General features: G+C 35.7%; 1 protein-coding gene across 6 annotated transcripts in view; it reads left to right on the top strand.

Annotated features, from left to right (window-relative positions):
• The first annotated feature begins 229 nt into the window (after positions 1 to 229).
• CCNT2 (cyclin T2) overlaps positions 230 to 25,299 on the top strand; it is a 29,847-nt gene continuing 4,777 nt past the window's right edge. For 2 of the 6 annotated variants that reach the window (XM_005899480.3, XM_005899481.2), the window contains exons 1-7: positions 230 to 430; positions 1,217 to 1,298; positions 15,300 to 15,428; positions 17,229 to 17,289; positions 19,228 to 19,290; positions 22,450 to 22,495; positions 24,131 to 24,294. In XM_005899480.3, the coding sequence (XP_005899542.2) occupies positions 273 to 430; positions 1,217 to 1,298; positions 15,300 to 15,428; positions 17,229 to 17,289; positions 19,228 to 19,290; positions 22,450 to 22,495; positions 24,131 to 24,294 (703 nt within the window). In that variant the 5' untranslated portion in view covers positions 230 to 272. Of the gene's footprint in view, positions 431 to 1,216; positions 1,299 to 15,299; positions 15,429 to 17,228; positions 17,290 to 19,227; positions 19,291 to 22,135; positions 22,332 to 22,449; positions 22,815 to 24,130; positions 24,295 to 25,299 lie in introns of those variants that run through there. The other 4 variants (XR_011467970.1, XM_070389639.1, XM_070389633.1 and 1 more) reach the window with 4 other exon arrangements.

Genomic DNA, 25,299 nt, shown 5'->3' on the forward strand with positions numbered 1-25,299 from the left:
CCACCTCTGGGCGCCTCCAAATGACAAGCGGCGCGGAGCATTGTGGTCCCGTACGCGAGAGCGAGGATGGAGGCAGGAAAGAGAAAGCAAAAGGCTTGGGCGAGCCGATAGGGCGGTCCCCGCGCACGCGCACGCGCGGCGACGGGGGTGAAAAGGGGCAGTGCCTGGTCTACGGCGAGCGGAGTGGGGCGGGGTCGCGCGGCCTTGGCGGGGAGTCTGCGAGCCCGGAGGGGCGGGGGGTGGGTGAGGGAGCGGGCGGAGGAGGAAGTGTCATGGCGTCGGGCCGTGGAGCTTCTTCTCGCTGGTTCTTTACTCGGGAACAGCTGGAGAACACGCCGAGCCGTCGCTGCGGAGTGGAGGCGGATAAAGAGCTCTCGTACCGCCAGCAGGCGGCCAACCTCATCCAGGAAATGGGACAGCGTCTCAATGTGTATCCTTTCTTATTCTTGGCCTTCCGCCGCTCACGCCCTGTCCCTCTCACTACTCGCCCGGTCGCCGGGCCTGGTGCCCCGCGAACATGGCGCCGTCGCCTCGGCCTTTGCTGGGCCTCGGCCGCGCCGTAAGGGAAGGCAGGTTCGGGTTCGGAAGGTCGCGAGCGACTGGCGGAGGAGTGGAGGAGGAGGGGAGACCGGGAATGCGGGCCGGGAGGCTGCGTTGTGTAATCTGTTTGGGGCTGCGCGTGGTGGCGGCGGGGGATGGGAGTGCCGCCCAGACGAGAGGGGACTTTTAGGGATTATCGCAGAAAAAAGGCGGTTGCTTCCACTTCTCGTCCGAGAGGGGCTTGAGAGCTAGCTCTCCCAGCGAATTTGATGGCGGTTCTCTCGTACCTGGGGAGCGCACGGGAGGTCTTTATATTCTTGACAAGGTTTTGTATGGGTGTGTGCGCGCGTGTTTCAACTCTGATTTGAGGTTTAGTCAGCCGTAGCCATTGATCAATCCTTCCTGGGCTCGCTTAATTTCAATATTAGAGCGAAATGCTCGGCATTTGTTGTTACTGTTAGTATTACCATTTCGGTGTGGAGCCTTTTATAACCGCCAGCCCCCACCCCACCATCCTGTGGTTATTTATTTATTTACTTATTATTTACAGTTTGGGGATTGGTTTTGAGTGAACGGGTGGCGTTGGAAAAGGACCGTAGATCGGATATTTTCCTTCAAAATTGTTTTGGAAAGAGATCTTGTTTTTCTCCAATATTTCCTAAATGTTACGTTCCAGCTCTCAGCTTACAATAAACACTGCGATTGTTTATATGCACAGGTTTTACATGCACCATTCTTTCACCAAATTCAGCAGATATGTAAGTACTATTTTATTGCACTATTTTATTGTTTGTTTTTACTGCAACCAAATTTTAAGGTACAATCGATACGTAGAAAGGAGTTGGTCGTGGATTTTACTACTGTATTTAGTGTTCCAAGTTAACAGTGAAGGTGAATGGCTTGAACATTTTGCTTCAAATGCGCGGTTTCTGGTTCGTTGGTTTGTTAGTTTTTTAATTTGGGATGACAAGCTGCCAGGCGCTGTGTCAGGCTCTGCCGGGTCTTTTGAGCTGAGAGATAAATCAGAAGCATTTCTTTTCTCAAAGAGTGTTTATTACATTTGTATGCATTTAAGTTTTATATTCGACATTTAAACAATTTAAGGTAATTAAATTAAACAATTTTAATGTACAATGTGATGGGGAGACGCGGTCATCTGTATTCATATTGTTTCAAATAGTATGAATTGGGCTTAGTTTAATTGCAACTTTGTTTTGTAGTAATCCTTTGAAAGAACTGTTTTGCTATTTTAGCAAGAGTATTTCACTTGTTAACACAATTTAAGTTGTCAAACGTTATTTATCACAGGTTCGCATTAGTTGTCTACTTAAATTTTTGGTGATTTGAATTGTATCTTGCTTCAGACAAAACTATGTCGTGTATGTGTATAATTAGTTTGAAGTTCATCTTACCTTGCAATACTAAGGTACTGATTTGGAACATATGCTGTAAATCTTGTGTGTCACAAATTGAGTAGTGGCTTTTAGTTGCAATTTTAAATTATGAAACAGGGCAGTTGGGTGTGTGCTCTTTTCAGAGAAACATGCATACTGTGTTGTACCTGTTAACAAAACTACGTATCATTTAGAAATACTTTAAGGTAAATATTTTACCTTATTTCTCACCATGTTTTTTACTCATAGCTATTATTTTAGAATGTTACTCTGAAAGGTGTGTGGAAAAATTGACCATGGAAGACTTCATGCATGGATTGTTATTAGACCTTTTAAGAAAACAGTTTTTGAAAAGGTTCTTTTTTCGAGTTGGAAGAAAGGAAAAGCTTCATAGTTTAGATTGATTCCTATATTAATCTCTTCTGATCGTAAATCTGACTTGGTTTATCAGATTGGCATATAGGTTTATCTTAAAAACAATATACATTTCTTATATACATTTTGGTCTCTTGCAGTCTCCATAGCTTCTACTCTTCATCTTTTAAATCTGTGTGATTCTTGTTCTGTTTTTATTTCCCTGGTTATTTCTTGTGCATGGAACTTAGATCAGTGATAGTGTTGGGAAGAGAGAGGAAACCTTTTTGGTAGTAATATTTAGATTGAGAGAAATAGCATTTTTATTTAAATTGTCTTCTAAGGCAGTAGTGAACTGATAAATACTAATATGAATATGACTTAAGTAGCCCTGGAAAATACTGGTAGGAGTCACAAATTAAAATAGTTCTGGAAATTCTTTGTGTGGCTGCAGATGCCCATTTGCTTGCTTTTCTACTTCAGTAATGATTTCACTACAAGACTACACTTCTCATTTTGAACCATCCCTCTTTCATAATTTGTCTCTATGGCCTGTTTGGTATGCTTTAAAGCAAATGCTTACAGCCAAAATTCACAGCTGTAACTTTAAATTGACTGGTGAAGCCCAGGTCGCTGGCATTCTAACCCTTGTTATTTTATTAAATGCCATCGTTTAGTAAGAAAGCCAAAGTACTCATTTTTATTACCCTACTTTCTGTCTTATGTGTGTATAAAGGCAAACCTCAATGTTGTACAGAGTTGTTATTAGCAGAATAATTGAAATCTGATGTTAGTTTCTGTTTTGAGAAGTAAATTGCACTCTTCATTTCTAACCATTGTCTTTTTTACCTTTGCTATTATATCAAAAGTGGTTTTAATATTTGTGTTGGTGCACTTGCAACAATTGCACAGCCTCACTCTTTTATCTTTTTTCCTATTCTTTTAGGGTGAAGGGGGTGGTCTCAAATTGAATGTGAGTCACTTTTAAATTCATATTCTGCCACATTATTGGGAATAGTTTTCTTATAAGGCTATAATGGAATGTCATAGTAAACTTTAAAAAGGTTTAAGTCATTACAAAGTGAATTAAACACCATTTGGTAAATTAAACCATAACAAGCTTAAATTTAAAGATGTTGGTGACAAAATATATCCAATCTTATAATAAATATGCTTTCATTATATTAAAAAATTTATGTGGCTTTATTTTTTCTCACATTGACAAATTTAAAAGTAAAAAATCCCCTAAAGGTCAAGTTGCTCTTGTGTTAAAAATCAGTGTCAACAGAGCTGTCTTTCATCATTGTCGGTTTCTCTTTTTAGAAGGTTGGCTTGCTATCAGCAGGAAATGAGTTTTATATGTAACCTAATTACATAAATCTATCTTTTGTTCACTGGATGCAGTAAGATTTATGTAATTAAGATTAGTAATTGAAGAATGGCCTTGCTGGATCAAGCTCAAGATGAATCTAGTAAAGTGTATAAAAAAAGCTCTGGAAACAACAGTGCCTCCAAAGTATATCCTGTGGGAGAGCATTGTCCCCTGTGTCAGTCATAGAGCACATATTGACTCAGCTTCTCCTAGAAACTCTGTTCATTAGTTTGTTTGGTTAGTCAAGCTTACAATGCACTTGTTTTCTTGTATTAATTCCAAGTCTTATGAGTTCTCTTCAGATGAGGTTGTAAAGAACACATTCTTAGTATTTTTATTGGTCATTGTTTAGTTTCCTAGCATTTCTCCAGTTCATGGGGTCATTTTAATCTTCTCTTTACTTTCTTTAGATCTGTTGGCCTCTTTCTTGAACTGCAGCAATTGAAACATTTATGCCAAACTTAAATGTATTTTATTAGTTTAAGGTATCAAATACATGGTTAGCTATGTAGAAAACGGTAGAAAAGGGGATATGATAAACCTCCCTCCCATCTAAGTGTCTGAGCCCGGTGCCCTACACCATTGCTGTTCACTGTCTTCGTGTGCCCTTTCAGAAATACTTTTTGCTTGTGCAAACATTTGTGTGTATCTTTATCAGGAGAGGAAAGGGTTTTTGTTTGTTTTTTTCACAGGCATTGGATCCAGCACATAGCAGCAAATGTAAAAACATACAGAATTGGACTGATCCCAGTTGGGGACAGATGTGGCTATTGCTGGAGAAGTAATTTTTAAGGTGGCACTAGCAAAGGATGGTATAGATTTACCTAGTGGTTCTCAGCCAGAGGCGGTTTTGCCCACCACCCATTTAACAATGTTTGGAAACATTTTGGTTGTCACAACTAGGGGAAGGGGTACTACTGATACATAGTGAATAATAGAAGCCAGAGATGCTGCTAAACATCTTACAGCGCACAGGGTTGCCCGCTAAAGCCAAGAGGTACCTGGTACAAAACGTCAGTAGTGTTAAGGTTGAGAAAACCATGGGTTAACCTAGAGAGTTAAGGAGACTAAAGCTGTGTTATCCTTACTAGATTAATTTTGAGTGTTTGGTGAATTTTCTATGTTCTAGTAAGAAATTGCCTATTCATCTGTAATTCCTCAAGGACCTTAGGAACAAAGATCAATTTGTGATCTTTTTCTAATTTAGGGCTTAAGGGAAACATTTTTGATATCCCTAAAATTTAAAGTTTAAATTTAGTTTGCCTTTCTGTGAAGTACTAATGTGTTCCTTAGCCTCTTATTTGAGCTTTTTGTGAATTTCTTATCATGTTAGCAAATATTTTAGTAGTTTGTCATCTAATTTTGTTTATGGAGGTTTTTGACATAATTTTTTTGACATTAATTTTGCTTTACTATCTGGAGATAAGTGTCTACTATATTCATTTACTGGTTTCATGGGAAGAGTTTCTTGGGCTTCTGTGTTTGTTTTTCCTCAAGTTAATTTTGGTGTGTCGTTCTTAAATATTTATCTGAAGTTGGTTACCCTCTTATTGCAAATAAGGAAGAAAAGAATCATAAAGGTTAAACACTTTGTCTGAAATCACACAGCAACAGAGTGACAGAAGCAAAAATCTCACCCAGATCTAGACTCCATTGTTCATGCAGTTATCACTATTTCTGCCTCAAGTATCTGTTGTTAGGAATCTTTTCATAGCCTTGAAATTTATCACCGAAAGCAGTACATATAAAGCTTTTGCATTGTGCCAGTAGTGATTCACCAGCTTCCTGCATGAGAATTACCAAAATGTTCCTTTAAAATATACTTTAGTGAACTATATCTTAAACCTGTGTAATCAGGATACTTGTGGTGAGACCTGGCATCCTCTCTCTTACTGTTAAAGTAACACTGATATCTGCTAAAGTTGAAGATTGTTCATTTTAATTTTGATTTCTCCTCTGTGTCTCATAATCCATTATACAGTCAGCCCTCTGCATCTGTGGGTTCAACCAACCGTGGATTGAAACTATTTGGGAAAAATTCAACATTTCCAAAAAGCAAAGCTTGTGTTTACCCCACACCAGCAGCTCTTAATATTTACATAGAAGTTCACTAACGGAGAAGGCAATGGCACCCCACTCCAGTACTCTTGCCATGGAGAATCCCATGGATGGAGGAGCCTGGTAGGCTGTAGTCCATGGGGTCGCTAGGAGTCGGACACAAATGAGCGACTTCACTTTCACTTTCACTTTCTTGTGTTATATTAGGTATTATAAGTAATCTGGAAGTGATTAAAAATACAGAGAAGGATGTGGATAGGATATATGCAAGGTTTCCTGTCTCAAAGTACAGGTTTCCTCTCCATCCCTTTCTTTTACTTGAATTTTGTCTGTTGAAGGACCTAGGACATTAGACCTGTAGAGTCTCCACCTGTCTGAATTTTGCTTAGTGTTTGCTCATAGTACAGTTTATCATTTTCCTTTGTTCTTCTTGTTATTCAGTTGCTCAGTCATTTCCAACTCTGTGCAACCCCATGGACTGCAGCATGCCAGGCTTCCCTGTCCTTCACTGTCTCCCGGAGCTTGCTCAAATTCATGTCCATGGAGTCGGTGATGCCATCCAACCAACTCATCCTCTGTCATCCCCTTCTCCTTCTGCCTTCAATCTTTCCCAGCATTAGGGTCTTCTCCAGTGAGTCAGCTCTTCACATCAGGTGACCGAAGTATTGGAGCTTCAGCTTCAGCACTAGTCTTTCCAATGAATATTCAAGGTTAAATTCCTCTAGGATTGACTGGTTTGATCTCCTTGCAGTCCAAGGAACTCTCAAGAGTCTTCAACACCACAGTTCGAAAGCATCAATTCTTTGGCGCTCAGATTTCTTTATAGTCCAGCTCGCATATCTATACATGACTGCTGGAAAAGCCATAGCTTTAACTACACTGACCTTTGTTGGCAAAGTGTTGTCTCTGCTTTTTAATATGCTGTCTAGGTTTGTCAAGATCTTCCCTGTAGCTCAGATGGTAAAGAATCTGCCCGCAATGCAGGAGACCTGGGTTCAATCCCTGGGTCAGGAAGATGCTCTGGAGAGGGGAACGGCAATCCACTCCAGTATTCTTGCCTGGAGAATCCCATAGATAGAGGAGCCTGACAGGCTACAGTACATGGGGTTGCAAAGAGTCAGACACGACTGAGCGACTAACACAGAAGGTTTGTCATAGCTTTTCTTCCAAGGAGCAAGCATCTTTTAATTTCATGGCTGCAGTCACCATCTGCAGTGAGTTTGGAGCCCAAGAAAATAGTCTGTCACTGTTTGCATTATTTCACCATCTATTTGCCGTGAAGTGACGGGACCAGGTGCCATGATCTTAGATTTTTGAATGTTTAGTTTTAAGCCAGCTTTTTCACTCTTCTCTTTCACCGTCTTCAAGAGGCTCTTTAGTTCCTCTTCTCCTTCTGCCATAAGGGTGGTGTCATGTGCATATCTGAGGTTATTGATATTTCCCCTGGCAATCTTGATTCCAGCTTGTGCTTCATCCTACCCGGCATTTCACTTGATGTACTTTGTTCTTGTATTCCCTGAAAATTGCCGGTTGGGTCCAGAAATTTTATCAGACTCATGTTAGATCCCTTTGGCAAGACTGCCAGTGCTGTTACATTCTTCAATCAGGACACTGCTAGTGTCTGGTTTCTTTTTGTGGTGTTGACAGCTGTTGATATTCAGTGCCTTGATCCTTTAATTCATTGATGCTCTTAACTCATCATTTTTTCATTTTTAAGTTGTATTTTTTATAGTGAAATGCTGTGATTCATCTACTATTTGGACACTTGCTGGTACAAGTTTATATGGGAAAGGTAGAATAAATACTTGATTCTTGCCCCGTGTTTACCACCTTTGTTGAGATAAAATCCCCACACTGTGCTTCACCTTTTGAAAGTGTACAATTCAGTGGTTTTTGTGTACGTTCATGAAGTTGTGTCCATCAATTTAAGAAATTGTTATTACCCCAAAAAGAAACCCCACATCCGTTAGCCATCTCTTCCCATACTTACCCCAGCCTATTGGACAGTCTCTATAAATGCAATTATTTCAGTCTGTGATCCCTTGTGACTGACCTCTTTCACTTAGTACATGATGTTTTCAGGGTTCATCTATGTTGTACCGTGTATCAGTACTTGATTTATTTTTCATGCTGAACTACCATTATACTACATTTTGTATGGACATTTGTGCTGTTTCTGCTTTTTGGCTGTTATATTACTGCTGTGAACGTTTATGTGTGTTTTGTGTTTCCACATAAATGTTTTGAAACCAGAACCATGTTTTGGTTGCCCTGGTATTTTCCCAGGAGTATAATTGCCAGAGCATATATAATTCCATATCCGTATAATCTGGGATAGTTTCCTCACATATTTTATTATAGCAAGATATTCCAGGTTCATCTTGTACTCTTCCTTTTAATCTTCATTCATGCTTAGTTCTGCAGGTAACTTTATTTGTATTGTTCACTTGAAAGTGAAAGTATTGGTCGCTCAGTCCGACCCTCTGCAACCCCGGTAGCCCGTCCAGGCTCCTCTGTCCATGGAATTCTCCAGACACGAATACTGGAGCAGGTAGCCATTCCCTTCTCGAGGGGTCTTCCCAGCCTAGAGATTGAACCCAGGTCTCCCGTATTGCAGGCAGATTCTTTACCATCTGAGCCACCAGGGAAGTATTGTTCACTGAGAGTTGAAAGTATTCGTCACTCAGTTGGGTCCTACTCTGCGACCCCATGGACTGTAACCGGCCAGGCTCGTTTGTCCATGGGATTTTACAGGCGGGAATACTGGAGTGGGTTGCCATTTCCTCCAGGGGATCTTCCTGACCCAGGGATCAAACCCAGGTCTCTTGCATTGCATGCGGGTTCTTTACTGTCTGAGCCTTTGGTGCTTATGTTGAAATCTCTGAGTCATTTTGTTTGAAGTTCTCTTGAAGATCATGGCAACAGTATTGTCTGACTTCTTAAATGATAATAGTTTGTGCCCTTTATACCCACGGTCAATTTGGGGGTGTAAAATCCTTGGCTCTTGCTTTCTTTTGAGTATCTTAAATTTATGTACACTTTTTTCTTTCCTGGTATAAAGCATTGCTGGCAGTTTGGGTGGTGATCTAATTTTTCTTTCTTTTTATTTTTTTTGCCTAAGTAGCCCAGGAGTTTATTTTTCCCTTTAAAATCAGTAATCTCAGTACAGTGTGTTTTTGTGTTGGTTGTTCTAGGTTGATATGATCAGGTGTGTGATGTTCTCTTCGAATATGTGATTTCATATCCTTATTACTTTATGTTATGAATCGGTTTCTTAATGTCTGTTTGGAGGTGAGTTAGCTTTTTGGTGTTTTTTAATTGTGGTAAAATACAGCATAAGTGTGACATTTAAGCCATTTTTAAAGTGTTTTAGTTCAGTGGCATTAAGTACATTCACATTGTTGTGTAGCCATCACCACCATCCATCCATCTCTAGAACTTTTTTATCTTCACAAACTGAAACCATTCATTAATCAAACTTCACATTTCTCCTTTCCCTCAGCAACCACCATTCTACTTTGTCTATGAATTTCACTCTTTTTGGTACCTCTTATAAGTGGACTCTTAAAATATTTGAACTTTTGTGTCTGGCTTATTTCACTTTACAGAATGTTTTCAAGATTCATCTTCGTTGTAGCATGTGTCAGAATTCCCTTCCTTTGCTAAAGCTGAGTATGTACCACCAATTGTATCACAATTTGTTAATCCATTTTAATCTGTTAATGGGCAGATGTATAGCTATTATAAACATGAGTGTACAGATTGCTCAGTTCCTTACTATCAGTACTTTGGGGTATGTACCCAGATACGGAATTACTGGATCACATTGTAATTCTGTTTTAATGTTTTGAGAAACTGCCATCCTGTTTTCCCCGGCACCAGCACCATCTCATATTCTAGCTAGTAATGCACACAGATGCTAGCTTCACATCCTCTAAGGTTTACTCTTTTATGGTTTTCTGATAATAACCATCATCATGGGTGTGAAGTGATTGAAGTTTTGATTTGCAATTTTCTGGTGACTACTGACATTGGACACCTTTTCATGTGTTTATTGGCCATTTATATGTATTCTTTGGGGAAACATCTATTCAAGTCCTTTGTCCATATTTTAGTTGGGTCTTGTTACTTTATATGAGTTCTTCATATACTTTGAATATTAATCCATTATCAGATACATGATTTGCAAGTATTTTCTCCTATTCTATAGGCCAACTTCTCTTTTTTTCCTAATGCACAAAAGTCTTTTTAACTTTGATGATGTGCAGATTACCTATTTTTATTTTGTTGCTTGTGCTTTTGGTATCATATCCAAATAATCATTGCCAAATCCAGAATAATGAAGTATTCCCATCATCTTCTAAGTTTTATAGTTTTAGTTCTTACATTTAGGTCTTTGGTCCGTTGTGAGTTAATTTTTGTATATAGTATAAGGTAAAGGTCTCATTTTTTCATGCAAGTATTCCATTTTCTCAGTACCTTTTGTTGAATTTTTTTTAAGAAATTGTTTTGTTGCTGTTTTGGCCGCTCTGGATCTTCATTGCTTTTGTGGAAGCTTCTCTTGTTGCAGAGCACAGGCTCTAAATGTACAGGTTTCAGTCGTTGCAGCACGCTGCTGCTGCTGAGTAGCTTCAGTTCTGTGCGACCCGATGGACGGCAGCCTACCAGGCTCCTCCGTCCATGGGATTTTCCAGGCAAGAGTACTGGAGTGGGGTGCCACTGCCTTCTCTGAGTTGCAGCACGAGGCCTCAGTAGTTGTAGTGCTTAGTTGCTGCAGGGCATGTGAAATCCTTCCAGACTAGGGATCGAACCCATGTCCCCCGCGTTGGCAAGGGGATTCTTACCCACTGTGCCACCAGGGAAGTCCCTGAAGCACTTCTTTCTAGCATGATTTTTGATGCTTAGGGACAACTCTTATAATTTTTTTCTTACAGTGTCTTTGTATGACCTAGATACTTTTTATCGAACTCTTTTGAGAGCTTTAATAAGTAGATGTGCTTAAGGGGAGCTTTTCTAACTTCACTGTTCCTTTGTGTAATATTCAGAAATGCAGCAGGTTTCTTTTTCTGTTCTGGAATTCTTTTTCTATGAGTCTTTGCTGAAGCTGCACCATTACCATTTTTCCTTAACTATAGTCATAGTCCCAAATTCTAAGCTGCAGTACCTAGAACTTGTTGGATATTTTTTAATGAAGCATCTTCAAGGCACAGAAAATAGTTAATTCTAGTCTTAGGGGACAGGGAGTGTTGGGGCAGTTAAGGGATATGGGAGAAATAGCCTCACCAGCCTCTGGGAACTAAAGATGAAACCTAAAAATATATTAGAACAAGCTTGTTGATAATGTATTAGCAAATAGAAAACAGACTTTGAGTTTTTTGCTTCTGTTAGGGCTTTTTGGGGATTAGGAGATTGAAGAGTAACAAAATGACTATGGCTCTTTCTTAAATACAAATGATGTATGCACAAAGTTTATGCCGTAAATTACTTAAAGAGTAAAGACAAAAATGATTTATTTGAAACTGATGGTGATATAACCATTTTTGGTGTCTTAACAATCACGTAAGCTTTTTGTTAATGCAAACTGACCTTGCCTCCAACTATACGGTTGAAGCCAGCAATGAGAGTGAAGAATGTCAGCAGTGAGGGCATCATGAACAGGCAGGGGAGACAGTGGCCAGGAACGGGCTGGAGGAGGATAGAGAAGGGAGGGAGTCAGACTGAGAGGGAGAAATCAAAACATACAAAGGAATAGAAAAAGGGAAGTGTGGAAAAACAATTGGAGCTAGAAGAGAAAAGAAGAGTTACAAGTGTAATCATTAAAGTAAAACCAGGTGTCATTAGTTGAGTATTTGAATCTGTTTATTATAATAGTTAAATAGTTAGGACTGCAGTGAACCCTTTAAAGAACTGAGTTTGTACAAGGAAGAAGATGAGCAAGAAAGGAGGGAATTTTAAAGAGCATGTTAAATCACTTTTTAAATTTAAAATCAACAGTAAAAATACACATCTGTTTTATTTTGCAACATAGTACACTTAATCTTAGCCAGAAGGCCTAGAAGCAAATAGTAGTAATAATATTTGAGTCTTAATACACAGCTGTGGTTTTATTTTGCAACATAGTACACGCAAACTTAGCCAAAAGGCTGAGAAGCAATGTAGTAATAATATTTGAGTCATAGTAACTGTGAGGCACTATTCTAAGTGCTTTACGTATATTGATTCCTTTCATCCTCAGCACAACTTTATAAGCAGATACTATTTCTCCCATTTTACAGATGCAGAAACTGAACCACAAAGAAAATAAGTAATTTGCCTAGGCTAGTCAGATAACAGAGCCAGGATTCCACTGAGACAGTCTGACTACTCTGCTACAGCTGGCGTCATCACCTCCACCTCCCCCTCTCCATCATTTGTATGGTATATTTCTGTAGAAATTTGTCTTGTTTTGAGTATGTAATATCCCCTTGAAATAGTTGTACATCTGCTAGAGTGACAAACTCTGGACACTATTTAAAGATCAATTTTTATTACCTTTAGTTAGAGTACCTTGAGAAAATTTATTAAACTAGGTACCAGAGCACAAAAGATGGATAGTTCATGGTCCCTATCCCCAGTAAACTGAATCTCAGTTTGTAATTGGTCATGTGAACCAACCAAGTGTCTACTCCAATACTGGTATAAATTCTTTGACTTTGAACCAGGTTTGGTAATGAATGTTTGTTGCCTTCAGAAGTGTGTTCACCTTTAAAAGCCACAGACCAACTAAAAATGTTGTTATTACTTAAACTTTTGGAGTTATTTTCATTTTAGTAAGCCATACAACAAAATCAGCTTTTCATACGAAAAGCAGTAGTACCTAGTTTAATTACCTTCCTTAGTCATCCTTAAAATTAAAGCCTCACATGGATATTCACTAAGTATTTATCTAAAAAGGTGTTTTGTTTTGTTTTGTTTTTACAGCCCTGATGGAGTAAGATGTTTGCAGGCAGTAGAGGAGGAAATGTGAGTGGAGTTAGTGGATTTCACCAGGAACTTTGGAAGAGTGTTGGGTATTAGTGTTGCTCTGAAGGAGATTGAGACTTGAACGCTATTTAGAGGGAGAACAGAAAGACTTCTGTTAGGCATGTGGGTAAATAAACAAGAAACCTACCCTGAAGATCAATGTTAAGCTTCTCGAATGCTTTTTTTTTTTTTTTTTAAGTTTTTGTAGAATTTTAGAATCATTCACTAGTATGCGTATTGTGACTCCATTGAGAACTATCTTCTAAGGTGAAGAGCTATGTGACTTGAAAGTTCTTCTTGATATCAAGGTTTACAAAAAGTCTGAAGAGGATGGAGCTGTTACTAGAAGTCCTAAGAGATTTTTACCAAGAAAAACTCATTGGAGATTTTCAGAAGTGCCTTTTAGGAAAGTTAAGAGAAATTATCTGGCAGTTAGGCAAACAGTTTATTAAGTTCAGCCTAATTTGACATTTCACTTGAACCTGTATGCTTCACTCTTTGACAGATAGTTCTAACATTTGAGTTTTGGTGTAACCATTCCCCGTTTAGACATGAATGAGATAATAAATGAGATTGTGGGAAACTGAAAGTATATTCGTTTTATTGTTTCTTGCATTTCATACCTTGGCATTGGCTCTTAGCTTTTTATTATGACATTTGGAATACTGTGAACTTAATATTGGTACCTTTATATGGATTGTCCACATGTCATTCATTAAGTATTGTGAACAGCAGCTGCACAATGCTAGATAATGGGAACACAAATGAATAATTTAGTCTCTGTGTTCAAGCTGCTTCTAGCCTGGTAGGGCAGGCAAATATAATAAACCAGAAGTTAGAGTACAGTATAAGTACAATGGCAGAGGAATATACTGTTTCCTATTGAATAAAGAAGAGCATTTTGCTCTGATTCCATAAGTTGGGAGGATGTGATCTTTTGAGGTAAGCTGTTAAATAGCGAAAGAATTAATCAAACTAGGTAACAGTGATAAGAAATTTTCACTATGTAGAAAAAATGACAGAACAGATGGAAGATAATTGTAAGATAACTACTCTCAGTTATCTTACACTTTTTACAATTTAGGAACCCCCCTGCCCTGGATCACTGCTATATAACTGGTATTACAAGAATACTGACTAATTTGGGTATTGCTTGATTAAATCAGTTTAGTCTACATCCATGAAAACTTTAAGTATAAGTTGCTTTTTTGAGCGTTCTAAATTTTTTAAACCTTCCTTGTCATTTTAATTTTAAAAGACTGAAATAAATTGAAAGTCCAAGATGGAATTATTCAGTCTATTTAAGGTAACATTATTTTTGGTTGTTTAGAGCCAAACTCACTTAATTTTAGGTCTGTTTTAAAGATTTTTATGTAGTAAGACAACTTCATGAAGTCATTTTTACTCCATTTACTTATCTGCAAATGCAGTTGGATTACAGAAGGCCCCTTTCAAAGCCGCAATCCAAGGATTAACTTTTATGTCTCAGGAATGATATTTGTAAGTTGTTTGAAGAGCTGTCAGAAGAAAGAGTCCATCTTCCCTATATCAAGTTTTCTCTTTATTTTGACTACCCAAAACATGTAATGGGATTTATGCCCTCCTTCCTCCTCCTGTCCTTCTGTTGGCATTGTTTCCATGTAGGGATTGATTACCCGCCTCCACGCAATTAGATGTTCATCTCTTAAAAAATAATGTACCTGAATCTTGACATTTAGAAATGATCCTTTCATGACCAATTTCTTGTGTGGAATCTTTGAATGTTACTAGAATTTAACATGTCAGTTTTCTGATTCAGCAATTATTTGGTTTAGTACTAACTTTTTGGATAAATAATTGCTCAAGATGGTGTTCTCTTAGTCAATATCTCTATAGTGCTATGTTCTTACATTTCTATTTCCAGTAGATAACTTACTAAAGCTAAAACAAATTGATGATTTTTTCGTCTCCAATTGGCAAGGTTTCTACGCTATTGGTTTGTCTTACATGGTTTATTACCTGAATTTTTTAGGTTCTTTTAATATTGATTTATTGAAGTAATAGAGAAATTAAGTAGCAGTTTCATGTTCAGAATCCTCTTATTTTGTCTAGGAGATTTCTTTTTCTCTCTTAAGTAAAAGGGTATAGCTCTTAACCAAACAATGAAGCATTGATTAAAAGAGTACCAGTGAGTGGTGACTGCCTCAAAAGAGGGAAAATCTGACTATACCCACTTTGTTTTTTTCTTTACTTTCTTCCTTCCTTTCTTTTTAAAGAGCTTTGGCTTTATTATTTTGCTTCAGTTTTTTCCTCTACCTCCCCAGTGTGCATTATTATTGTTATTTAAACTTTCTTTTAAAGTGTAAGTCTTTTCCTTTTAGATTTCTACTTGCAAAGCAAGTAAAACAGATTTTATAGACTGAAGTAACAAGTTACGTCTAATGAATAACTTTCTAAAAACTTAACATCAGTCTTGTCATAGCCCAGTTTCAGTTCATACTGTGAATATTACATTCCTTTTTTGCATCCCCCCTTAGAAAGTAGAAGGTGTTTCCAAAATGTGTGTGTTTTTAAATCACCAAATTTTGTCTTTTCTGCAGATGATATCACCTACTGCATTATTCTTGGCTGCAAAAGTAGAAGAACAGGCTCGAAAACTTGAACATGTTATCAAAGTAGCACATGCTTGTCTTCATCCCCTAGAGCCACTGCTGGATACTAAATGTGATGTATGTAAAAATTCATTGTTTTGAGTTTTCTTTGTAAATTTGAAACCTTTTCATCATTTAAACCTAATAAAAATGTAATTCAGTTAGTGTTGCCGTCCTGTGCTGCTTATTTCTGTTTTCATTTAGGAAGGTAAATACCAGGAAGTGATCTGACAGAAACACGTTTCATGTTATGTTTGTGAGGTTTTAGTCTTTCTGAATCATTTAAGTCCTTGATTCAAAGGTACTCTTTACGTGTTTGACGTTTTATTCATTCTTACAAATCAGTGATACACATAGAGGGTACATCATATCACCTTTGGATGTATTTAAGGCCATAGATAGATATTTTCTTAAATTGTCAGCAAATGAAGGAATAGAAAAGTCTCTGAATTTATCTCTGGACCAGTAATTAGTCTTTTTACAAGTGTTCTACTATCAATACATATATACTACTGCTTTTCTCTGATACATAAAGATGCATTTTACTATGCTTACATGAGTGGCATTTCAAAATATTTTTATTTTCCTAAAATAGTCTGGAGGGGAAAAAAAAAAAGAGTAATACTAGTTTCCAAACAGCTTGTATCCTCATCAACATTTCAATAGGTCTAGTTTCAAAACGCCATTTTTAAGTCTTCTGATGTCTTAAAACAGAAACTATAGCATTCTGGGCTTTTGAAATTCTTTTCCTAGCACTCCTATGTAATTGAATTGCTTTATCAAGAACTTTTAACTACTGAATGACTACCAGTATTATTTCAGTTCGATTTGGATCAAGTTTAAGGTCCAGATTAAATATATCTGATTCTATTAATGACAAGTATTTATCCTACATGTTGGATTTAAGAGACTAAAATATTAATGTGGCCATTCAGTATAGTGAATGAGATTATTTAAAGTTATTTCTTGTAGTTTCTATTAACTTTACGGACTCAGAATTATTTCTTGCGATTACTTAGGGTATTGTTTAAGTAATAGAAAAGCCTATGTTTTAAAATGAAGCTCAGTGATCTTCTCAAAGTGGGCATTAATAAAATTAAAGGTGCTTTCACTCTGAGTTTAGAAGTATGTCCTTACGTAAATGAGTATTTATATATAATATGGTTTTCTTATCACCCTAGTCATTTGTCATGATGAAAGAATGAGATGGCAGAAAATTTTTCATACCTTTTCTTCCCTGAGTGATTACATTTGAATGATTTAGTGAAGTTGAGGAAAAAGATACTCTATTTTTGTCCCCACAGGTGTTCGGTACATTGTTTTGGTGTTTTATAGCTAAAAAAAAAAATTTTTTTTTAATCTAAGGGTTTGAGGGTTTGTTTTGATTTTGTCTTTTCTGAAAAGAGAAAATTATTCTAAAAAATAACTCACTGACCAACTGTGGAAGTCAAGGAATTAATACATGAAGTAGCCTGTAGTGAGCTGATGAGCCTTTTGTTTAAAAGCCAGTTTGAATTTGATCTTTCTTGAGTTGGTGCTTCCTGTCCTTAATGGGACTCAAAGTGCCAATGCCTAAGTAAAGTTTTACCTTGCAGACTGGAGATCCCTTTTTTTCAGTTAATCTACCCCCTTTTGTATTATTATCCTTAGATTGGTTTTGTTTTGTTTTGTTTTGTTTTGTTGTATTAGAAGTAACTGAATCTATTTATCATAGAAAATAGGTTTTATCTGTCACCCTCAGTTCATTTTCATATTTCCAAAAGATTTTGTTGGAGTTTGTAATGAATCTATGATTTAATCGTAAGAGATTTAACATTCCCATGGTCTAGTTGTGTTATGTTTATTAAACTTTTTGATATTATTATTTTTACCTGGCAGACTTATCTTCAACAGACTCAAGAACTGGTTTTACTTGAAACCATAATGCTACAAACCCTAGGTATGTACTTACATCAAGTATTATTTGTGTATGTGTTGTTGAATTCAATATTCTAAATAAAGGAACAGATTTCTGAAATAATTTTATCATTGAAGAAAGTTTCATTTGAAAATACAGCTTGGAGCCAGAGTAGTAGTGCTTGGTTCTGAGGAAACCATTTTTAAAATTTTAATTTCATTTAGCATTTAATTGAATGGTCAGCATAGCTTTCAGTATGATTTCTCATATTTTCAGATAGTTAAGACTCTGGTTCATTCTGGATTTGCATTGGGGAATAAAATGGTCCTTTAGGGCTGTCGTATATGATTATAATGTTATAAACATCCAAGGCAGTCCTGCTATGCTAGAGCTTATGAATTTATCACATCATTTTAAACGTGACATAGTAATTTAAGTGTCCATCATCCTTGTCTAAAAGTTAAATTGTCTATAAGGTTTGTGCAACTTAAGTCATCTTTGAAGATCATTTATTCTGATCTTTTACTTTACTCATGAGGAGATTGAGCTTTAAGCAGGTGTGGACTGTGTAAAGTCATGTATTACTTCTGGAAGGACCTAGCAGGGTGTCATGGGAAGAATATAGGCTTTATTGAGATCTGCACTTAAATATATACTCCTCTTTATTTACTTTGTAAACTTAGTCAAAGTTCCTTTACTTTTATCCTGTGTGTGTAAGGTGGAATAATAATTCTACTTTAACACTGTGAATTTGAAGATGAAAGATTTTTTTTTAATTGCCACATAGTATTTCATAAATAATCATTGTTTATTATTAGTTGTTTTTATCTTATTTATACTCAATTCCCAGATGTTGAATAGAAGTCTAATAATCGTAGCTTTCCATTATGACAGATTTTTTTTATTACACAAGTAGGTTGTTTGAAACACATATAACTTGCTAAAGGTTTTTATAACATAGAAAGATACAAAAATGAAAGTAAGAATCTGGACGCAACTAAACAAGAAAAATAAAAGTGAAAATCTTTTTATTCTCTCCAAATTCAGTGATTTAGCATGTTACTGTTAATATATAAATCTGAGATTTGACAAATATTCATATAATGAAAGTTGAAGGGAAAAACATTTTTTAATAGTTACTTTATCATATAAAGTCCATCATATTCATACTACTGATGACAGATCTCTTAAACACAGAATGAACAGCATTATTTTAAGGGGAACATTAGAATTTACAAGATACAACTCATGGCTAAAGTGTAATTTTTGCAAGTTTAATAACAGAAATATGAATAGACCACACAATAACTTTAAAATCGAGATTACCTGCTTATTGGAATATTATTCTTTTACTACTTCTCATGGCACTATACAACGACCTCCACTTCTAAGAAAGGAAAAGGAGAAACTATGCCCTACCTACAGGGTTCACTTGCCTTAACAGTTTTATTTTTATTAGTAATAAGATGTAATTACAAGCTAACTGATTAAAACTCTTTGATCTAAGGTACACTGAGAAAATAAGAGGACTGTATCATTTAAAAGATCACCTCTTCCACTGTAGCCCAAAGATTATATTTATGAAAAATGTTCTTGTCACATCTTCTGAAAAAAGGAGTTGGAATATATTTAAGAAATATATTACATAGTTGAATTCCCTGCTTAAATTGTGGGGCTGCTCTAATAATTGTCATGATTGTAGTTTGTAACTTAAAGATAATCTCAAACTAATTGTAATTCAGAATTTTGAATAAATACTATTTATCTCTAAGTAACTTTCAGTTTTCGTAATTGGAATGCTTTTCGAGATATTACTTCTTATGATTGAAGGTATAATAAGCATGTCAGTGATGAGAAACTAACTTTTGATTTTTTTTAATAATGAAAAATTCATACTTACAGTTGTGTGATGAGTGGGATTTCTCAGGCAAGTATTGTACTGGTATAAGTGATTGGGAAAAAAAGTGCTTTTCATTTCAGGTTTTGAGATCACCATTGAACACCCACACACAGATGTAGTGAAATGTACCCAGTTAGTAAGAGGTAAGTGATCTTTGAAACTTTTAAATTACTAATGCTTTTTATTGTCTATATTTTATATGACTGCCGTTTTGTTCTCCTAGCTTTTTGGGGGGTTTTATTATTATAAAATGACAAGAAATGTCATTTTGAAGCGTTATGTTTCAGTGTTCTACACCTGCCTATTCATCTACTTCTATATTTGGTCCTTCCTGGTGAATTAACTTCCTTTAAATTTAGGTGAGAGTCTCTTTTCACTAAAAAAAAAAAAATAATTAGAGGGCTTCCAAATACTAGAACTCTTTATTTGGGGCTATACTCATCCCATTTCAGTTAATATTTAAGATGTGGGCCATTTAACATATAGGTGGAGGAAATAGTATTAATTTTAAATTTATATCAAACTTCATTGATTTCTTGAAAACTGATTACAGTTTTCGAATTTGGAGGTCACTTTCACATCTTTCAGATAAAAATTGCCTTTAGATTTGTCATTTTGGGGAATGTTACACCTGTGTTCATTTGGCCAAAATTAATTTAAGTTCTTTAGCCTTAATAAAAGTGGCTTCATTTTTGTGTATAATGAGAAAATTATTACATAGCATGATACATAACAGCATGTGATGTACCTATTAAACTGTTTATAAACAAGAGTACAAAGTTTTGTACTGTTTCTTTACTCCTTATAAAGCATGTGGTGTATGTTTTTCTACTCTTGTTAATGAATCCTATATATCATTGTATCTCTAGAAATAATTTTTCACACAGATGCATGCTGTACTACTTTTCCTTTCCTGTTTACCGTTTGAAGTGGTATGCACTAATAGTAATCACTTGGAACTTTTAGTGTGCCTTTTTCTGTTACCTGTTTTTGAAAATGAAATTTTGCGGTTTTATTCCTTTACCACTAGACTTCTTTAGGTTTGTTCTAAACAAAATGGGTAAGACTTTTGAAAGCCTTGTTTCTAGTGTTTACCTGAATGTTCTCTCATTTTATTCATTCTAAATTGAATTCATTTTATACCTAGGTAGGATTTTATTGTGTTAATGACTACATTAAAAAAAAAAAACCTATTGTCTGATAACTGAGTTGTCATTATTAAGAAATGGACTTAGATTTTTTTTTTTTATCTAAGAGCAAATGTTACTTATATTTAATTATGGTTCCTATTCATGGTTATATGTTTTGTAGCACTTTCTCATCCTTAGTATTACAGCATAGTATAGAATGGTATGGATAAACTAGTGTAGACATGGAATTAAGAAATAAAGCTTTAGAGAAGTTTTGTTTCCCTGGAAACTTAAAAGGGTGAGCTGTTTTGTTTGAATAATGGAGAGCCACTTAATTTGCCCTAAGTTGAGCTTAGTAAAGAAAGATGTTGAAGAAAGATACTAAATATAGGTTAAGAAACACACACACACACTTAGTAGAAAATGAAACTGAATTTTCAGCTTGGTATTGTGAAATTTGAATCAGCTTCTCTTAAATCCGGTCTAAAGAAGCTAGAGAGATTAAAGTCCATTTATTTTGCAAAACTGAGTAGTAAAATATAAACATTTACAGAATCTGTAAATTGGATATATCATCCAAAGCAAAATATTTAAATCTGATTTTTTTTGTTACTGTTATTAATGTTTAAAATGTGACGAATTCTTAAATTTTTGTAAAAATCTCGTTTAATGTCATTTTTGTCTGACTGACATTTTCAAGTAACTATAATTTGCATCTTAGTCCATCTTTAAAATGTTCTTTCATGTTTGGTATATATTTTTTTCCTTTGCCCTAAAACCACTTTAAGCTAACAAAAGAACATTTTCCTTACGTTTTTCTCTGTCACAATGGCTTTTAATAGGTTACTGAATTTACATACATTCTGAGGTGAAGACTACAACGGCAATTTAAAATTATTTTTACTTATCTATGTATTTTGATTCTTTTGTGGGGTGGGGGTGGGGGTAAATGGTTTGATTTCTTTGAAGTTCTCCCATGCCCCCCATGTCTGGAGATGAGAAAGTTATTATGCTCTTTGCTGCAAAATTGGCTAATGTCATTTTACAGGGACCTTTCATATCTGTGATTTCTCCTTCCCTCTCCACCAGGAAAGAATGCCTTACTTAAGTCACAATGCCTCCAAGACATCCGATGCTTTGACACTCTTCCTTAGCACAGCTCTGCTAAGCCCAAATCCCTTTTGTAAACCTTTATGTTGATGATCCATGGGGCAGCGGGGAATTACACGTGCCACGAATAAAACTAGGAGAGGGCAAGGAACTTGAGTCCTGTTAGAGTGGGGTGAGTGGAGGTGAATTAATCCTAGGTGAACAGAGGGGAAAGGTATGTCAGTGATTATGAATGTAACTCGGGGAGAAAGGGAAACTGTAGCAAAGGCATCCCTCTTGGGAAGAATAAGAAGTAGAAGAAGGGAGATGGGGGCTGTTTTCAATGTCAGTATCTTAAGAAACTAGTTATTAAAAATTGCTTTTCTATTGAGGACCAGTATTGAAGTATCCTGATTCCCTCTAAAGTACTTATATCTTTTCTAAAGTTATCATTAATTGGATTATATAATTTAAAAATAATCACACTGGTGTTTTCTATACATCCTTGTGATGTTTTTAGGTGGTTTATTCTGTTGATGCTTAGTAACATGATGAAAAACAGCACGTTGTCCTCTCTGAGTTTGGGGGTTGGGGGTTTATTTTTGATTTTTGTTTTTTGTTTTGTTTTGTTTTTTTGGTAGAAGTACTTAAACCAACTTAAATGTGATGACTGAGGATTAAGTCTGGCAGGCAACTCTTTGTATTTTGTATTAGACTTCAAAATCTTTTCTTCTTCTTCTTCTTTTTTTTTTTTTTTTTTTAAATCCAGGAGAATGCTTTATTGCAACTTTTAGCTGACTAGATGCTTAACTTAGTAACAAGTTTAGCCCTTGTAACTGGCTAGCTAAAAGCAAATCGGCTTGTTTCTCAGATCTTTGGGGGATAGCAAGAAACATTTGAGTGAATGTTGTTGAAGATTTTCAGTAGTATAGAAAATGATGGCGCTCTTGTGATATTTGTAAGTAGTAAGTAAAATTTACTTTTTGTGTACAAATCTTTGAGTTTTTGTTGTGTTGAGAACTTTTTCATGGTAGCATGTTAAAGCTGATAGTATTGTCTTCGTTTTTTTTTCTTTTCTTACAGCAAGCAAGGATTTGGCACAGACATCCTATTTCATGGCTACCAACAGGTTGTTATCCTGACCCTCTTTGTTGCACTGTTGTAGCACACTATAGCTTCCTTTAATGCAGGGCCCCCTCAATGTGTCTCTCACCCTTGTTGCAGCAGGAGACTGGACCATCTACTGTGGTGGTACCTTCCTGTCTGCTTTGCGGTGTATTGTACAAGGGACTTTTGGCACAGAGGGGTTAAATGCACAATGTGAAGTGTAGTGGTGCTTTCTGGTGACATATTCTCGATTTGTGAGTGCATAAGTCTAAAATTGGTAGCCTGAATAGCAGCTAAAGATTACAAAGAGCTAAACTTAACCTAGAAATTCGAGCAACTTGGTAAGTATAAAGCTATTTCTAGTTTACAATTATAGTTAAATGACAATTTTTAAAAATTTCACATTGATCCTATCTTAACTTTAATCATTAAAGTTTTTTAATAAATAAAATTTATATAACTTGGGTTTTTTTTCCAGATAATACCCACCAGTAGTAGATTAGTAGTAGTCACATCCTATCAGTGCCTTGATTTGCATACGTGTAATTTTTACTTAAACGTTCAGTATTTTCTCTTTAGTTCATTTAAAGAACAGTATGGGTTTGTGCTTGACCAGTAGACATTTTCATCAGTTCTGAAATTGAACTGGAAGAATAGTTTTTAAAAGCTTTTCATATCTAGTATATAATTTTGTTCTGGATTGATTATAATGATTTAAATTTGTTTTTTTAAATGAGTCCTTGGGGAGGAGTGGACTAAACCAACTTTATGTGGTCCTTAATTTCTTGTGATACTGTTATGTTTTGTTTAAAACTTTGAATTGCCAAAAAAGCCAGTATATTTTCTTAGGTATATATTGTTGGGATTTAACCTCTGTCCCTAGAAATACTGAACAAGGCAAGAACCACTTAAATTTAAAATTTGGGTTAGAAAAAGCTAGCTGTGGCATGTTGCAAGTGCAGTTTTTGGCATGTCATGGAAGGAGAGAGGTAGTATTTTGGTAGATTTAGCAGCATTGGGCCTTGAAGCTATTCAGCAAAAGGTAAGTTTTCTCTGTGGCGTTGCTGAGAAGATAAAGTTTTACCTAAATAAGTGTTAAACATATGAGTTACTTCAGAATGAATGAATGTTAAGCCACATGGAATGGTAGAATCCCTGATTATAATGTGGTATTGAAATTACCTTGTCAGTTGTACAGTTTTCTGCTTTTTTCTTTATTCTACCATGACATTACAAAAGAAACAAAAATACCACCCAAAAAAGTTTTAAGTCATTTTACTTATATATAGTAATTACTGGAAATGTACTGTTTTCCTCTGCTTTTATAAAGAAGTAAAAATAGTTGTAATTTAGATGTAAAAACAAAGTTTAGATACACTGATGTATTAGTATTAGTAGTATTAATAATATACTCTGGGGAGTAAGAATATGAAAACATTGATAATCTATATGGGTTTTTAGTGTTTGAGTTTTTGTGACCATAGTCATAAAAAGTGTCATAATGTTAGCTTTTAATTTTATAAAATAAGGTTTTGTACTCTAGACTTAGAAAACTTACATAATTTTGTTTTTCCTCTAATCTTATTGGTAAATGTTTTTCTTTGTTTTACATATTTGAATTTCTATGACTCTTCGTTCCAAATCTGCTCTACAACAGTCTGCATCTTACAACCTTCTGTCTTCAGTATAAACCAACAGTGATAGCATGTGTGTGCATTCATTTGGCTTGCAAATGGTCCAATTGGGAGATTCCTGTGTCAACTGATGGAAAACATTGGTGGGAATATGTGGATCCTACAGTTACTCTGGAATTACTAGATGGTAAGTAGAAAAAATCTTTTTGTTACAACAAAATATTTTCTTACTTTTTATCATGGATTAAGCATTCTGTCTGCTTCTGTATTGATTTTAAAAAATACTGAGTTCCCATATATTCATGGTCGGTTGAACAGTTTTGGCCAGTCCAGGATCCTCCTTCACCCTATAGTTACTTGATGCCAATCCCAGGTATCATTTCATCTACTGGTATTTCCTCTTTTGAAAAGATAAAAAATCTTTAAAAACATAGTTCTATTTTAACAGTTTGGCAATAGGATTTAAAAGTACAGTTACATGATCTCATGAATAGGATGAGAATAAATTCATTAGCCTCAAGGGGGGAAAATGAACATATTATTAACCACTACTCAATATCTAAAGCCCTTTCATGACTTTTCAAAGAAATATTTAATATAATGCTGCAGGTTGATAATACAAGCATACGTAATTTTAAAGTATACTAATTTTGTTGGATTTAAAATGTATAAACACAAAGTCATGTATTAACTTACTGTAGAAGATGTGAAGCAGTAAGCTAATGGTATTTTCATGGTAATATTCCTTGTTGTGTTGTTCTGCTGGTGATAAAGTGTATCATTGTTGCCGTGCATTAATAAGTATGAATTGACAAGGAAAAATTAGGAGTGTAAGTTCTATAAATTATGAATCTGGTATTTAGGGGTCTCCTGATAGGAAATTTTTCTGGCAGGCCAGAGTAGAATATCCTTGCAGATTAAGACATTTTAACCAGGAACTATAGATTTCAGAAAGGAAATAGATAACACTTCTTAAATCTAAACTGGTATGTTAGGTTTTCAGCTTCTTTTTATGTGCTTTCCCCAGCTTCCTTTATAAAATTGAAACTGATGAGAAAACTGGATTTACAGGACATCTGTTAGGTAAAAGTGAGAGACCTCTAAGGCTTTGGAATGTGGTTTTCCATTAATATCTCAGATGCTTCTTTAAGGTAGAAATTTATTTAAGGGTCTGCACCCTTTTCTGTGAAGG

Source organism: Bos mutus, chromosome 2 (genome assembly GCF_027580195.1).
Source record: "Bos mutus isolate GX-2022 chromosome 2, NWIPB_WYAK_1.1, whole genome shotgun sequence".
NCBI classification, from domain to species: Eukaryota; Metazoa; Chordata; class Mammalia; order Artiodactyla; family Bovidae; genus Bos; species Bos mutus.